Source organism: Stegastes partitus, unplaced genomic scaffold (genome assembly GCF_000690725.1).
Source record: "Stegastes partitus isolate 25-593 unplaced genomic scaffold, Stegastes_partitus-1.0.2 Scaffold92, whole genome shotgun sequence".
NCBI classification, from domain to species: Eukaryota; Metazoa; Chordata; class Actinopteri; family Pomacentridae; genus Stegastes; species Stegastes partitus.
In genome coordinates this window covers 775080-792111 of record NW_007577823.1, presented here as the reverse complement: position 1 = coordinate 792111, position 17032 = coordinate 775080, and the positions used below count along the sequence as shown (strand labels likewise).

At 38.2% G+C, this 17032-nt stretch overlaps 2 protein-coding genes across 2 annotated transcripts in view; both read right to left on the bottom strand.

The window, feature by feature from the left end:
* The window catches only part of znf292b (zinc finger protein 292b), a 20083-nt gene extending 12565 nt beyond the window's left edge, over positions 1-7518 (bottom strand). Inside the window, exon 1 of the mRNA XM_008277228.1 lies at positions 7348-7518. Coding sequence (XP_008275450.1) covers positions 7348-7512 — 165 coding nt within the window. The 5' untranslated portion in view covers positions 7513-7518. The remainder of the gene's footprint in view (positions 1-7347) is intronic.
* Positions 7519-9169: 1651 nt separating this feature from the next.
* On the bottom strand, positions 9170-10213 carry htr1e (5-hydroxytryptamine receptor 1E). Its single transcript, XM_008277241.1, has one exon. The coding sequence runs from the start codon at positions 10202-10204 to the stop codon at positions 9170-9172; it is 1035 nt and encodes a 344-aa protein (XP_008275463.1). The 5' UTR covers positions 10205-10213.
* Positions 10214-17032: the final 6819 nt, after the last annotated feature.

Sequence of the window (17032 nt, the reverse complement as noted above, 5' to 3'; positions counted from 1 at the left end):
GCATTACCATCAGCTTGTAGTCATGCTCTCACATCCAAGCAGATATCGTGCTGCGCTGCGTTTCTTTGCAAATGGAAGTGTTTTTGTACAACGTCGGAGATGCACCTGAGTAAGGCACCTGTATGCAGGGCGGTCAGAGAAATGTGCCTCGCTCTGAACCGGCTTTTACCATCTCCGTCGTTTTCCCTGGACACAAACCTGTCAGAGCCACCAAGGAGGAGTTCCACAGGACTGCAGGTGAATGATGTAGAGATCTGTTCAATTACTTTTAAATTATATTCTGTTAATGACATTGTGCTGCAACCTTAGACTTGAACAATGTTTTTATATTTCATCTTAAGCTGCTGCCCAGTGCGCTTCTCCCCTGCGGGATTGCACCTAAATGAAATAAATGAATAAGCTACCATTCAAGCAGTTTTCCTGTAATATTGTGATTGCAAATCATTGCATATCATCAATGTAACATATATTTAGTTATTATGATAAACTACAGTTTTTTCTCTGGATTGAAAGAGCAAACAGCAAAGTAACTAGAAACTAATGTTGACAAAACATACAGCAAATTTATATAGCATAAATACTAAGAACAACAAGAACAAAACACCTTACAGGGCTTTGATTTCAAAAAAGGTACTCCTTGTTATACAGTATTGATGTTTACATTCTGTTGTTATTTGAACAGCTGAGTATTTACTCATGAACCAGGTGAAGAAACCTGTTGTATTGTTTTATTATTTATATAAAATATCGCAATATATATTGTATATCGATATTCAGTCTAAATATATCGGGATATGACTTTTGGTCCATATCGCCCAGCCCTACTTAGGAGCACATGTGGTCCTTGGAGGGGAAAGAAGCAAGCATCAAGCCCTGATTAGGATGTTTACATCTGTAGTGTAAATACATAAAAGATTTTCCTACTCACAGTACACACAAAGTACTTGGACATGCATTCCTTCTGCTGACAAAAGAGAACACCTACTCAATTTCCATGCTTGCAGCAATCCAGTCATTATGAACATTCATGCTGACCTTGGTCAGAGAATAAAATGTAGTCTTATCATGCTGGATGAATGCAGCAGAGTATGGCCTTCAGGGAAGAGAACCAATTCAAGTGCAAACGCAACTTTGTTTATAAAGCAATGCTCTCTGCTTCTCAAATGTCTTAACTTCAGCCTACACACTCATGATCTTCCACCTACAACATATTCCTCTGAGCTCCTCACTGTTTAAACACTGGAAAAAAAATTACAGATAATAGACTACACTAGAGCAAGTTATTATTACAATTGCATAACATGGCAGGCCACTACAAAGTATGTATGTTTGAAATACATGTCTATTTGTCTCTTCGGATTAAAGGGACACACACACGTGGAGAAAATTGTTGGTACCCCTCGGTTAATCAAAGAAAAACCCACAATGGTCACAGAAATAACTTGAATAACTTGAAAAGTAATAATAAATAAAAAAATCTATGAAAATTAAGCAATGATAATCAGACATTGCTTTTGAACCATGGTTCAACAGAATTATTGTAGCAAATAAACTCAAGAAACAGGCCTTGACAAAAATGATGGTACCCATAACTTAATATTTTGCTGCACAACCTTTTGAGGCAATCACTGCAATCAAACGATTTCTGTAACTGTCAATGAGACTTGTGCACCTCTCAGCAGGTATTCTGGCCCACTCCTGATGAGCAGACTGCTCCAGTTGTCTCAGGTTTGAAGGCTGCCTTCTCCAGAGAGCATGTTTCAGCTCCTTCCACAGCTGTTCAATAGGATTTGGATCAAGGCTCATAGAAGGCCACTTTAGAATAGTCCAATGCTTTCCTCTTAGCCATTTATTATTACTTTTGTCAGATTCAAGTTATATCTGTGACCGTTGTGGGTTTTTCTTTCATTTACCGAGGGATACCAACAATTTTGTCCACATGTATATATCTTAAAATAAAGGCTCAATTAAATCTTCTTGGATGTATATCCTTGTATAAACCTCTTCTTAAAGCTAATTCTAACCTATCCTATAGACCAGGGTTTCCCAACTGGTGGGTCGCGGACCTGTTCTGGGTGGGTCGCGGACAGCTGGTCAAAATTAAATAATATATAATGTGCATCTCAGGTTGGACTTATTTTTTATTTTGTAAAAACTTTTATTTTGACAGGCACGGTAACCATAGTTTGTTTGACGTTCATCTTAAGTTTGTGTTGATGTTGGGATGCAAGATGGCAAAGTGCAAATATGACCCGGAGTATTGAAAATGTTGACTTTCATACTAGGGCTGGACCCGAACAGCCAACTATTCTTTCGCTGTGCTGGAATCGGGATATCAACTTTGATCTCCAAATAATATAATAACAATATATATATATTAATTTGGAGTGAAAATATGTTGTTTTGTGGCCTTTTTTATTTTGTGCAGTTTTGTACATGCAGTTGTCATAGTCCAGTTATTATGCATGGTTATATGCTTTGAAATGCATGTTGCACAGGAAAATATACTGAACATTGAATACTGAATTCTAACAAAAATTTTACTCTTTGTTCTTGCTGTATTTAAAAAACAAAAAACTTTGCTTCAAAGACACGTTCTTTCTATTAACATTGGTATTAACCTGTTAATGCAAATATCTAATCAGTCACTCATGTAGCAATAACTCTATACACCAAGGTATGCTAACATGGTCAAGCGGATCAGACATCTTTCAGACCATTTTTCCAAAGCAACAATGAGTTTACAGATAGGTGCAAAAAAAAACAAACACAAAAAAAACAACAACAAGATGTCTTGTAAGCAGCAGTTTTGCAGGAGAAAACGGCTTGTTGAGATAGGCGGAGAAAAGAGGACATTGGTTCAAGCTGACAGAGGGTAACAGTCACTGAAATAACCTGTTTAAAAGACGAGCAGTTTGGAACACACACCAAATCAACCGTCAATGTAAAGGGACCAAGGCAGTCTTTACTCTTGACAGCTCAAAGCAGGAGACTGAGGCTCCAGTTGGCATGAGCTAAGCAAAACTGGACAGAAGAAAATTGGAAAAATGTCTGACCATTTTTGCTACCACATGCAGATGTTAAGGTCAGAATTTAGTGTAAGCAAGAAAAATCTATCCTTTCTTACTACCTCATTGAGTTAATGGTGTAATAGTGTGGGAAACATTTTCTTGGCACAGATTAGCTCCTTAAACTACAATCTTTTGCAAGAACTGTGTATTAACAAGCTGTTCTGGGGGCAAATAGGGTCCTACCCAGTATCCAAAAATACATCAGTGACACATTTCTCATAACATGCCTAAAACATTACTAGTGCATTTGATTTATTTTAAAGACAGCCAATGGAAATGTCTTATAATCAAGATGTAGCAAATCATTTTGAGGCTGCATATGTTGCTTAAGTTGAAACAAACTGGCTTCATTCAGAAAGGCTAATGCTACGAAAATACGAACAAATAATGCTTTAAGATCTGGACCTTAGTGAGCAATTAAAGTGACAGAACAGTGAAAGATTAACAAAACAGAAGAGCAGTAAAGGTGAAGTGGAGAACAACTGTTCAACAATTACAATCAATCTCACAGTACACAGAGAAGGGCATCCTACTGTCACGTGATGCTCTGACATAATCAGTTCTATTGTACATATTTACTTTGAGAAATCATTATTAATGAAGTAGTGTGGTTAAAAATGGCAAGTTGCCTGCTATCAATATGCTTTCAGTAAATATTGTTGTTGTAATGCATATTGATTCCAAATATCGGTTATCAGTCTTTCTTAAACTGCAATTGGTAGCAGCCCTGAAAACCACAAGGCCATAGTATATTCCAAAAATCCACAAGGTTAAAGACTTTTCAAGATGATTATAGAGGACATAGTATGCTCGTGTGTAGCTACGTATTTGTATTCTGCTGACTTTGATCTTGTTTTTGGTGAACTTCATTTCTGTAGCTGAATTATATACAAAAACAATTGATATTATGTTTCTTTATGCAACTAAACCTTGCTTTTTAGTGTGTCTCTCTTTTTCTGCGCTCATTTTCCCGTGCAAATGTGGAGCCTGCATTTCAGTCTCTCTTGAACAACAGAAAAGAAAAAAGACAATTGCCCAAACAAGTCTGTGATGCCAGTAACATATAAATCAAAGTCAATGATGTTCTATCAGACAAATTTCTAATTGTAACTTAGTCAGAAAAATTGAAAATCGTAAAAACTTTTTTTCATTGTATCAAGGAGTAAAAACGTTCGAGCATAATTTGCCTTACTTCAGATCATATTTCTTGCACTGCGACTATGGCACATGTGCACGTCATAAGTCGATGCAGAAATGGTATACTGTGCAGTCTTCGTGCTTGCAAATATTGGATTTTAGGCGTCTGTTTGGTAAATATTGGGCTCATTACTTGCTTATTGTGCAACATTTGTAAATTTGGTCATTCAAACACAAGCCAAACATAAAAAGGAAATGCACCAAAAATGCAGAGTAAAGTGGAAAACGTTAATCTGCAATAAAGCTTTTACAACTACTGTTTTGTGAAAACATGTACATACATTAACCAAGAAGACTGTAGTTTGTCTTTGTGGTTGTACTGTGCCTGGAGTAGATGACCTTATCAAGAACCAGCTGATGTCATAGAGTCAGCTCAGCATTCTGAAATCTGAGCTTTTTGTTTACTCTTAATTACCTACTCATATAAAATTTTACCACAATAAATGTTAACATCTGACATTGTAACATATCTGACAGAAAATAGGGTACAGTACAACATGTCCTAGAACTGCAGCAATTTATCTGCATAATGGCTGACGGCTACACAGATAACATATCCATTTCAGGCTTTTTGTATGATGCATGATTGTATTTTTTAACTTTAATTCATAATAAACATTTTTCTTCAGTATCACTACATAGCTGTATAACTATGTCTGTAGTTTTGGTCCCACTCATTGGCTGGCTGCACTCAGCTCTTCAGTTTTAGACAACGGGGGTGCTGCAAAGTCTGCTCGGTTCAATTAAAAGATTTACAAGACCCAAGTCTTCAAAACAACAAGAGTACTTGAAATGATCACAAAGCAAATAGAAGGTGTATATATGGTGCAGACTTTCAATGGCATACCACAGTAGCACTCACATAATGCACAAGAGCCTAAAGAAAAAACTCACAGATGTCGTTTGCCATGGAGGCACTTTATATCTGTTTGCTTCTCTCTAACTGTGTGTTCACATAAAGTGTACGACAACTGAATTCCAAATGAAGCCATTTCCACTTATTATTTTTCTGTTACTGTTATCAGAAAATGGAACAAGTATGAAGTAGTGACTGAAACCTGGCTTGACCAACATGTTCACCAAGCTGCTGCTCTGCACAATATCCTGATTTTACCGCCATGATGTTGTCTGACAAACTCACCACAAACATAAGTAAAAGACAACTGCTGTGCTGTAAATTTGCTGAAATTTCCATACAATACAAAACTATTGCCAAAGGCAGAAGACAACTACACAATAGGAAGAGAAGGAGTTGCTGTAGCTAGTTTATGGTTGTAAAATATCCACCATGTCCATGCTGTGCTTGTTTAATATAAAAACCAAGCTTCTTTACTTTAAGTAGCTTGATAGAAACTTGGACCTCTTTAGGGGTTGTACGTCTGATTTATATAAAAAGCCATGTTTTAAAACATAGGTTTACTATTCCTGAGTTGCAAGAGTAATCCGATAGTTTTGCACTTTACTGTGGAATAACACACAATTTGTACATTAAATGGTCATTTAGATTTTTTCGGATGAAAACTAATTATTTCGATTTACCAATTAATTGTTAAAATAGTTGGTAGATTAATCAATAAAAAAGTGTTGTTAGTGGCAGTCGTAATATGTGCCTTTTAGTAAACACTGATGCCTTTTCCTCCTCCAGCATTGTAATGTAATTTGATACAGCAACTGGCTTCCTTCATCCAGTTATGGCATTAGGATAAAATCTAGGTGTCAGAAATATATTTCTACTTTGTAAGAAATTACAGTGTCAGTTTTCTTTTCTCTAAGTATGAGTTAAAATCAAGTCATTACAAAAACCAAACAGATGCAAATTAGGTCACCGCCCCAAACTGGTTGGATTGTTTTCAATCCAAGCAGGTTGATCAAATTATGACTGTTGACGGTATCACCTGTGCCCTTGTGTGTATTTAAGAATTTTACAAGAATTTCTTTCTCTGTAACATGTTCAACCTTCCTTACTGCATATAAACAGTGTATCTTAAGACCTCTACATGACCCTGCCAGTAATTTCATTTTTTGAGACATCACCTGCGTCCTCTACATAAACATTTACATGACTCCCTCATCCCTGTGTGTCATTCTGTGCTCTGGAGACCTTGGACACATTGTTTTTTTCCCCACCATATCTGCTACACAAGAAGGCCACTCCAGTGAGAATCAAGATGCTTGGTGCAGATCCGCCCTCCCTGCACTCAACACGACACACACACTCATCTTTTCAGCCACTAAACTGAGCAGATGGTTCACTGATGGGCAACGTACAGGACTCCCGGGAGGCTGGCGATGTTGTAGTGTTTTCACTATGCAACTGTGGCGTGCCTCCTCTGCAGGCGTGCGTTTCATTCGGCACGTACACACCAGAAATTCATCGCGGGAAAAGGTCGCAAATCGTTGCAAATCTCCTCTGTAAGCCTTATTTAAAATGCACTACGATCGACAATATGTTTTAAGCATTGACATTTGGAGCAGTTTGAATGTAATGAAACCCACCACGAAGAAGGACGGGTTCATTTACGTACCCTGAGGGCTGCGTTACCCACAGAGACAATCAGCGAAACTATGCTCACGTGAACGCGCATGTAATCAAACACACGGAGCGAAATGCTAACGGTAGGCTAACTGAAGGCAGAGCTGTGTGACTGATGCGTTACAATGAGTACATGACAGTTGTTACTCCCCGCAACAAAACCGACTATAAGTAGTCTGATTGCTACATTCTGCGATAGATACTTAATACCTAAATATCCAGAGGACTTTTAACGACATCAACACTGCGGTCTTCCACAGACACAGCCTTCAGTTAGCATGTGCTAGTAGCTTGGATGAAGTAGCCATGTCTGCGGTTCAGCTGAGTTTTGTTTGCAGCTTCTGCTTCACCGGCTGGCTACACATGCTTGTATTCTGTAAGTCTTACTTACGAAAATGCTACCAGTAATTACTTGACCCATTCACACATAGTTTGGCTTTAAAGGCAGACCTTTCCTCGGATTATCCAGCAGCCAGGACGGAGCGTTATCATCGATGCTAGCTGGCTAGCTTGTTTGCTAAATATGTGAGGCAAAAAAAAACTCACCCTACAAAACTCTTGGCAGTACTCCGAGGAGGACTGGGTCGGGGCGTCGTCGCTTTCTCTAACCACGACTTCTTGCAGTCCTTGTAACCGTTGCCGGAGTTCCTCAATCGTTTCACTGATACCGTTCGCAGGACTACGGTCCTGCTCGGCCTCCTCGTCCGCCATCTTCACACCCAACTACAGCGCGTACCACCACTACGTAACTACGTCAGCGCGTTCTTCTTTTTTCTTCTGCAGGTTTATTGGCGGTTGTCAAACAATGAATAAGCGTCTTACTGCCACCAATTGGTAGGCGATGCAGATAAAAGTATCTAGTATTTACAATGTTCGTATATAAAAAAAACCTCATATCCTGCAAGTTTATTTGGTTAGTCTCAGATATTAAAGTATTATGCAGCTGAAACACTTAAATCTAAATAATAAAATCAATGTCACTTAAAAACAACTTTTCTCAATGCTTTGTGCAATATCCATTTCATTATCATGTTTAATATTTTATTTTCATGTGCAATATTTTTATTTCATGTTTAATATTTGTTCATGTACAACATGCCAATGTAATGTGAAATATTTCATTTTTTTTAGATGAAATATATTAATTTCAAACATAATATTTCAACTAAATTTGCAAAATTTCTTTATCATGTGATATTCCTTTACTACCACAGACTCATTGTCAGTAATAGATTTTTGTATTCTAGTCCTATTTTAGCTCACTCACTTTTATTTTCAGCAATGTATCATTCTGTTAAGGCACTGCATTTTCTCATGTCCTATAAGTTTATTTTCTGAGCAATATCTGGCACAAGAATTCAAAATTAATAACATTTTGTCTTATCATAAAGTATTTAAAGGCTTTAATTGACACATGCTGCAATATACAGGTTATCAATGCAGCTTGGTTGAAATTAATCTGTTTACAGAATGGACTTGCACGCAAATTCAGTATACAAAGAATAGTGCAAAAAGAGTATGTACAGAAAAAAACACTGTAAAAAAGGTCAAGATGCACAAATCTATACAGTGAGAGTATCTGCATTACAATATTGTCTTGGCCAGTGCTATTGTTGTAAGTGCAGTGCGAGTATCTAGTCTGTCGTAATCACTGTTACAGTAGCTGTAGTCTTAACCATAACAAAAAGCTAGAACTGTAGTCATAGCTAGTGACTGTAACTACAGCTCGCCTCTTTAATTTATATGAAAGGTGCTTAATTTGAACCCTATTTACTCTGTTCTAGCCACTACTCTACATTGTAAAAAATCTTTTTAAAAAAACAATAGAAAATGTTCCTATTTGTTTCCCCAAAAATACACATGATCCCATGTGAAATTAAGGCTTGAAAATGTATGTGAATCATGGAAAATGACAGTATTTTTACAAGATGCATATTTTCCATTATTTACCATTATTATTTTGGTACCCCAGCTGTCAGAGTATTCCCTTTTTTTCTTTGTTTTTTTTTTACAGTTTGTTTTTTTTCAGTATATGAAGCTGTTGTTAGTCTATATATTTCCAAGGACACAAACAACATAAATTACAGCAGCTTTAAAAATCTTTTGAGCACTGGGGGAAAAAAACAGACAGTCATTGTTAACTGTTTATAGAGCAAAAATGACTTGAATGAATGCAAGCAATGTAGTAAATGAAGAGTTGTCATAAAGATTTATTTTATTGAGAAAAAGAGAGAATGCTGTACATTGATGGGTGAAATGTATTTTTTTTCTCTAAAAGAACAACATCCCACAACATGTTGCTTGTGGACAGAATGCAAATGAATCAAAGATGTTTACATTCCTTTGGTGTTTTTTTTTTACCTCAGACCTATGCATGCTCTTTTCTCTTGAGTAGCTTTTTAAAAGCCAGCTTAAAATCATCATTAAAGCTGGTGTACAGCAGGGGGTTGATGAGAGAATTGATGTAACCCAGCCAAGTCAGGAAGTCCGAGATGAGCTGCGAAGGCTTTAAAACCCGCAAACCCACCAGGAGCTCCTTTATAAAGAAAGGCAGCCAGCAGATAATGAAGGCCCCCAGGATGAGGCCAAGGATTCGCGCCGCTTTCCTCTCACGTGACGTACATATCTGGTTCTTCTCATCCTGCCCGTCCATGTCAGTCTCAAATGACGGGATACGGATTGTAGTGTTGAGTTTGTCGGTGGCCAGCGTGGGATCTGAGTTGGACAAGTCTGACACACAGAATGTGTGGGACACTCGACAATGGTCTACAGAGTTCTGACTTCCTATGCTGCGGCTGCTGAGGTGGCGAGAAGAGCCGCGCTTTTGGTAAAGTGTCTTGGCGGCGTTGTAAATCCTGTAGTATAGGATAAGAATGATGATCATTGGGATGTAAAATGCTCCGAAAGTAGAGTATATAGTGTATCCCAGGTGGTCATGTTCTATGATGCACTGCTGGAGGCTACTGCTGCTGCTGGACCTCTGCCTCCAGAATAAGGGTGGTATGGAGATGAAAACTGAGATGACCCAGACTGTCCCCACCATGACAGCGGCTCGGCGGGCTGACCTCTTGCGAGCGTACTCAATAGCTTTGGTGATGGCCCAGTACCGGTCCAGGGCTATGACACACAGGTGCAGGATGGAGCAGGTGCAGCAGGTCATGTCCACGCTCAGCCACACCTCGCACACCACCTGACCCAGCGACCACGTCTCCATGGTGATGTAGATGATGCTGATGGGCATGACGAGGAGAGCCACCAGGAAGTCGGTGACGGCCAGAGAGCAGATGAGGTAGTTGGCAGGCAGGTGGAGCTTCTTGGTCGTGCAGATGGCGATGATGACCGCGCCGTTGACAAGCGCAGTGAGGAGGGTGAGGAGGCCGAGGACGACCACCACCAATGCCATCCCGTCTGTGACTTGGACCGGCAGCGCGGTGCTCGCGGGTGGAATGGTGCAGTTTGTAATGTTGGGTCCTGCAGTGCTCGCCCCCGGGTAGCTCTCCATGTCTGTCTCTGACCCCTCCCTCCCTGGAAAACCCTCCCAGGGAGACGCTTCTCACTCAAAGGTCAAAGGTCAGTCTGAAACAACAAAACAGGCAAGTGGTGCATTAGAGACAAACACAGTGCACTTTTCACAGTCTTGTGCTTTCCTACCTTCCACACAATACATGCTGGGATACTCACTTAACAGGAAAATATTTGTTTTTGTGTTAGAAGAAGGCAATATTGGCCTCTGTGCCGACTTGTAATCACTTTGGTCCACAACATCTTAATATACATAGTCAGATTGTAGTGACATTTACAGTCTGTCTTTATGCTCCAAGATGCTAAATTCCAGTGTTCTGGTAATCCTTTCTATGGCACCACAACGAAAAACATAGAGGTAAAAATGTTGAGAGGTATGAGATAGAGATACACTTTCTCCTACAATGTAAAATATTCAATTAAGTGAGGCATATTTACTTTAACAACTGTAATTTCAAATTTCAATGAGCAAAATGAGCTCTTAAAATGATAAATACTTGTAGAGGAAGAATTCCACAATCCTAAGGGACAGTGAATAACCTCGACACATATAGCACACACAATATATATGAATTTTAATGTTGTATTAATGTTCAAATTGTTCTTATGGCATACTGCACACATATTTGGAAAAACATATTTTGATGCAACACTGGCAACATCTTTTCTAGAAACTTTCATGCCAACAAAGCCCCTTGAATTGAATAAAAGAGAGAAAATAAGAGTGAAACACAGAGAAGTGACAGAATGTGACAGACTTAATATGTATGCAAAACATTTAATTCTGAAACAGCAGCTTCCCTCTTGTGAGCGGAATAAATGAGTTTAATTTAGTTTAGTTTGTTTGGCAGAGTGAGAGAAAGGACCTTGGGTCACATGTAGTCAAACAACTTTGGCTTATTTCCACTGAGGTAGGTTGTGTATGTTGAGAAGCCAACTTTTTACTTAAAAAGCACAACATCCCACTTTATGTTGCCAATAGATAGTGAAAGGTGAGGCGTATACAGTCCCTTCTAAGTGTTTAACCTCGTACTTATGCATGGTGAGTAGCTTCCTAGAGGCTGTGCAAGCATCCCATTTGAAGGGGAAATTCAGACTTTCTTTAGTGACTGCATTATAAATTTGACTGAAGCAGCTGTTTGGAAGTTTTTCCTGCAGAAATCAGGTGCCGTAATTGGCAGCTGGAGGGCGCCCTCATACAGTTTGACAACTGACGGTTTAAAATTAAATATATTATCAAACAGTGTAATTAATTTTAGTCTGCGACAGTCTCATACAAATGGTTCACTGACAACATTTGCATTATCGTTGATTCTGCAATGCATGAAAATGAAAATAAGTTTGATCAACATGGAAGCTCATGTGGAAGTCAGGTGTTTTATAAGAGATGTGTCAGTTTTCTGGATGTCAAGGCACACAAATTAGTTAATGAGAGGTCAAGGTTGTGGAGCTTTTCTGACTGGGTTTTAGGGTGTTTTTCTAAGCGGAAATTCCAAAAGAACAGCATAGTAATTAACTGTTAAAAACTTGAAGACACAGAAAGAGAGATTTGCTGAGCCTCACCATTGCTAAGGCCCCAAAAGAAGTTGAACTGTCATTATGTTTCAAGGTCGTCAATATGTCTGTTTTTAATGAAGAAGACGCCAGTAGTATTTTGGTCATGTTAACATCAGTGATCATCATAAAGCATGACTTACAGCCACTGTTGCATTGTGTTTTCACCTGAGTGAAAGACATGACCTCGTCTACATCGGTCCCATTATTCTTCAAAGTACAAACATGTCAGTTCTTGTTCTCTGATTAGGTGACAGATTTGATTAATGAGAAATATTACCTGGGTCATTTAAGTCCTTTGGTCTCCTGCAAAGTCAGTGGAGTCATTAGAGAACTAACTGCTACTTTCTGATATAAATACAAGTCTGTGGGCTGTACCAGATACCCATGACCATGGCAGTACAGGGTAACGTTACATCATAAAAATGTTTTGTTAGAAATTAATATTCATTGATGATGGACCAGTAGATGATGGATGAATAGACCTGTATGGATACCTATTCATCCATTCATTATATAAAGATGGAAAGACACACATACCCATCTATCTATCATTTGTGATGGACTGAATGAGATAGATAGTATCCATATCTATCATTTATGTATCAATCTGTCCATCCATTATAGACTAATGGTTAGATGAAGAGTGGATAGCTGTGTGGATATCTATCAGTCATAGATGGATTCACAAACACTTCTCCACCAACAGTATATACACTGTAAAACATGAACATTTTAAAACAGTTTTCAACTTTATTCTCTTTAATAGGCTAAAAAAAAATTCAGAGTTTTTTTTTTTTTTTTTTTTTAACTACAGACAATAACTTTTAAATTCATAGAATGAAACAAATAATTTATGCATTAACCATACATAACAGGCCAAAACTGAAAAAATTAATCTTACCATAATTATTTCTATTTGCTAAATGCCAGAATAGCGAGAGAGGGGACTTTTTTTTAATTACTTTCTTCAAAGTCAGACATTTAAATACGGTACACTAAGATTACTATGCCTGCAAACTATTTGGGATAGCCCAGATGGTGATGTCATGTCTTTGGAAGCTTTCGATAAGCTAATTGGCAAAAGTGTAGTTATAGGAGGCACACCCGTAGATGTATTTTAAGGGACACCTCAAACACACTGCTTCCTTTTGTGACAACATGGGAAAATCTAAAGAAATCAGCCATGGCATCAGGAAGAGATTTGTGGACCTCCATAAGTCTGGTTCATCCTTGGATACAATTTCCAGATGCCTGAATGTTCCATGTTCATCTGTTCAAACAATTATACGCAAGTATAAAAGCCATGGGAATGTCCAGCCATCAAACTGCTCAGGACGGAGACGGGTTCTGTGTCCCAGAGATGAACGTGTTTTGGTGTGAAATGAGTGTATCAACCCCAGAACAAAAGTAAAAGACCTTGTGAAGATGCTGCTGTAGCTAGTATGAGAGTGTCATTATCCACAGTTAAATGAGTCCAGTTCTGTCATGGGCTGAAAGGCTACTCAGAGAGGAAGAAGCCATGACTCCAAAAGCAACATTAAAAAGCCAGATTACAGTTTGCAAATGCACACAGGGACAAAGACCTTCACTTTTGGAGACATGTCCTGTGGTCTGATGAAACTAAAATTTAACTGTTTGGCCGTAATGACCGTCGTTACATTTGGAGGAAAATGGGAGAAGCTTGCAAGCCTGAGAACACCATCCCAACTGTGAAGTACAGGGGTGGCAGCATCATGTTGTGGGGGTGTTTTGCTGCAGGAGGGACTGGTGCACTTCACAAAATAGATGGCATCATGAGGAAAGAGCATTCGGTGGAAATATTGAAGCAACATCTCAAGACATCAGGCAGGAAATTAAAGCTTGGGTGCAAATGGGTCTTCCAAATGGACAATGGCCCTTTAAGCATGCTGCCAAATTAGTTACAAAGAGGCGTAAGGACAACAAAGTCAATGTTTTGGAGTGGCCATCACAAAGCCCTGATCTCAGTCTTGTAGAAAATTTGTGGGCAGAGCTGAAAAGGCATGTGGAGCAAGGTGGCCAACAAACCTGACTCAGTTAAACCAGTTCTGTCTGGTGGAATGGGCCAAAATTCCATGAAATTATTGTGAGAAGCTTGTAGAAGGAAACCCAAATTTTTATCCCCAAGGTCGCGACTCATCCAGTTTAAAGGCAATGCTACCAAATACTAAAGAAATGTATGTAAACTTCTGACTTTGAAGAAAGCAATAAAAATTCTCTAAATAATGCTCTCTTTCATTATTCTGGCATTTAGCAAATAGAAATAATTTTGGTAATCCTAACTGATCTAAAACAGGAAACGATTAGTCTGCTCTAATGTCAGACAGTGAGAAAAAAAGGTTATGTGTCTTTTTATACAGTGTATGTAAACTTCTACAATTATTTTACAGATGTTACCTGTTCTTTTAACTATTTCATATTTAATTTTTTTGCAGATACACAAACACCATTCCATCATTTTTAACTGATTTTTTTTCTTCACCTTTCTTTTTTCTTTTTTTTTTTTAACGGTTGTTTTGATTTGTTTTTATAGTGTAGCTCGAATTGTATAGAATTTGATGTATTCAAGTTGGAACATATCACTTCCACCACTTTCTGTGGAATTGTGCAAGAATAGTAGGCCCTTCAAAGAAACTTAGAGAGTTTATTTGTAGCAGAGCTGTACGTGTAGCAACAAGACTAAGCTTCCTAAAATATATATTTTTTTAATCATTTAGCCAAAACCCAAATACGTCAGGTTGTAGCAACTTGTTTGACAGCAGAAGAGGTTCGGTTTTTAACAAAAACTAGCACATATACCAGTAAAAAATGCTGCTGAAAGACATAAACTAGAGTGTTAGTTTGTCTTTTCTCTGAAATAAAAAAGGCCTTGACAGTCTAGGGAACCCTTTTTTGTTGTCACTTGTAGCTTCTGTAAAAGAAACACCTAATTTCTTTGTGAGACCCAAGCAGCAGGTTCTCAGACATGTTTGTACTATAACTTACTTTTTTTACTCTCCAAAACATATGGATTCAACGGATTTCTGAGCGGCTATTCCATGTTCTAGCCTTTCTCACACCTTTCCAAATAAAACACCTTGTGTTCCTGTTGAAACTCCCCGAGGGACCGTGACGGAGGCTGGGTGGACCGGAGAAGCTAACTGAGTTGTGACTGTCATCGATAACAAAAGCTCAAACGGAGCTGTCACAATGGACATGGTTGACTGCTTCTCCTGTACAACCTCTCAACAGACATCAGCTTAACCAATAATCACAGACAGGTGGGCCAGAGCGGAGGCATGCTGTGAATACAGCCAGGTCCTCAGGGAAAAACACATTGACAGGAGCCTAATTTAGACACAGATACAGGGAATAAACGCTTTAACTGACTGGCATTACATAATATTAAATCTCAAGGGGCCAAACACTTTCTTAAAACTAACCTTTATAATAGAGGTTGTATCAAATTAATTAATTCATGCTAATATTTATTTGCTAACTGTATGAGCTAAACAAGAATAACTATTGCTTTGCCAAGGTCTGGACAATGAAAAAAAAAAGACTTGATTAATAAGGAAGTCATCAGCTTTAGTAAGTAACTTTTAATAACCATAGTCTTTAACTGTGAACATTAGGGATTGACAGATTCACTCCTATTCCATGGAGGTGTGGGCAAAATCTGTGCAAAGAAAATGAGAAATAATGTGTTTGTGGCACATTCTAATCAAAATGGAAGAAAACAAAACAAATATGTTAATGTGGAGTAAACCCCAAAGCTGTCTGTGAGCACAATGGTCTTACATATTTTTGAGGACATTAATTTGCTGTATAGAAATAATCTGTAACCCATAATGTTCATTTTATTAAAAGTAAACTTTTAAGGTTGAAGAAAGCTGGTTTGGAACTCTTGTCAGTGTCAAAATTAAGGATCTAGTCTTTGACCAGTCTTGCTTTTGCTCATGAATTTACACTCACTAACCCAAAATCACACAGTGAAAACATGTGTCTAGATGTTTTTGCAATTTTATTAAAAATCGTAACTGAAATTTTTGATTATTATTTCTAAAAATTTGAATACATTAAGTATTAGGACTCTTTGTTGTAGCTCCAAACCGTGATCAGGATGCAACTGAGATATGTCGAGAACTTGTTTGGAGTTCACAAAAAGTTTAGAAAGGGATGAACCATTGTAAGGCTGCATGCAAAAAACAAACAAACAAAAAAACAAGCCAGAAAGTCCAAGAACTCCATGTGGATTCCTGTGATTAAACTGTGACACGGCATAGATCAGATGCCGTCTGCAGAGGATGAGAACGTGCTGGGAGGATGACTATCTCAGCAGCTCTCTAACAATCTGATTGTCATAGTACAGCAGATCTCTGGTCAAATGAAACAAAAAGTGAAATCTTTCAGCACAAATGCATGGACTATACTATATCAGTTGAACAGCAGGCACTGCACATCAACCTCTAATACTATCCTGTGAAGCATGATGGTGGCAGCATAACGATATGGAGACACTTCCGAGCAGCAAGGATGGGGAGACTGGTCCGAACTGATGGAAGGATGACGCAAAATGAAGGGAGACAACCTGCTCCAGAGGGAATGCATCAATAGAAGTTACTGGGTGCAGATTGGTAAGCACGACACAGTAATTTTACCTGTTTAAAGTAAATGCACAGCATAACTAAATGTGAAAAGGTGAGGGAGTCTAAGTGTTTTAGGAATTAACTGTGATTCCTTTTGAGACAAAAGATATTTGACTCAAAGAAGAAGGAAAAATTAGTTGTTGCCAAAGTGATTTGCTGGAAGGACAAGTTAAGGATTCTGTTTTACTGGACAGGTTAACATTGCACAGTTGTGCTGCCTGTGGACAATTGACTTGTTTATGCACCACACTGTAAACCTAGAAACTTCAGTAGAAAGCAACTGGACTTCTCTTTGAGATTCTTAAAGACATTTCACCTCTTATCCAAGAGGCTTTTTCAGTTCAGAACTGAAAATCTCCTAGAAACTGAAAGAGAATCACATCCATCATTAACCTCATGCGACATCAAGATTATTCTTCTTGAATTGAGATGACTGAAAAATATGGTAAAGCATAATTATTTTTTCACATTAAAATTAAAATCAAAACACAAAAAACATGAAAACA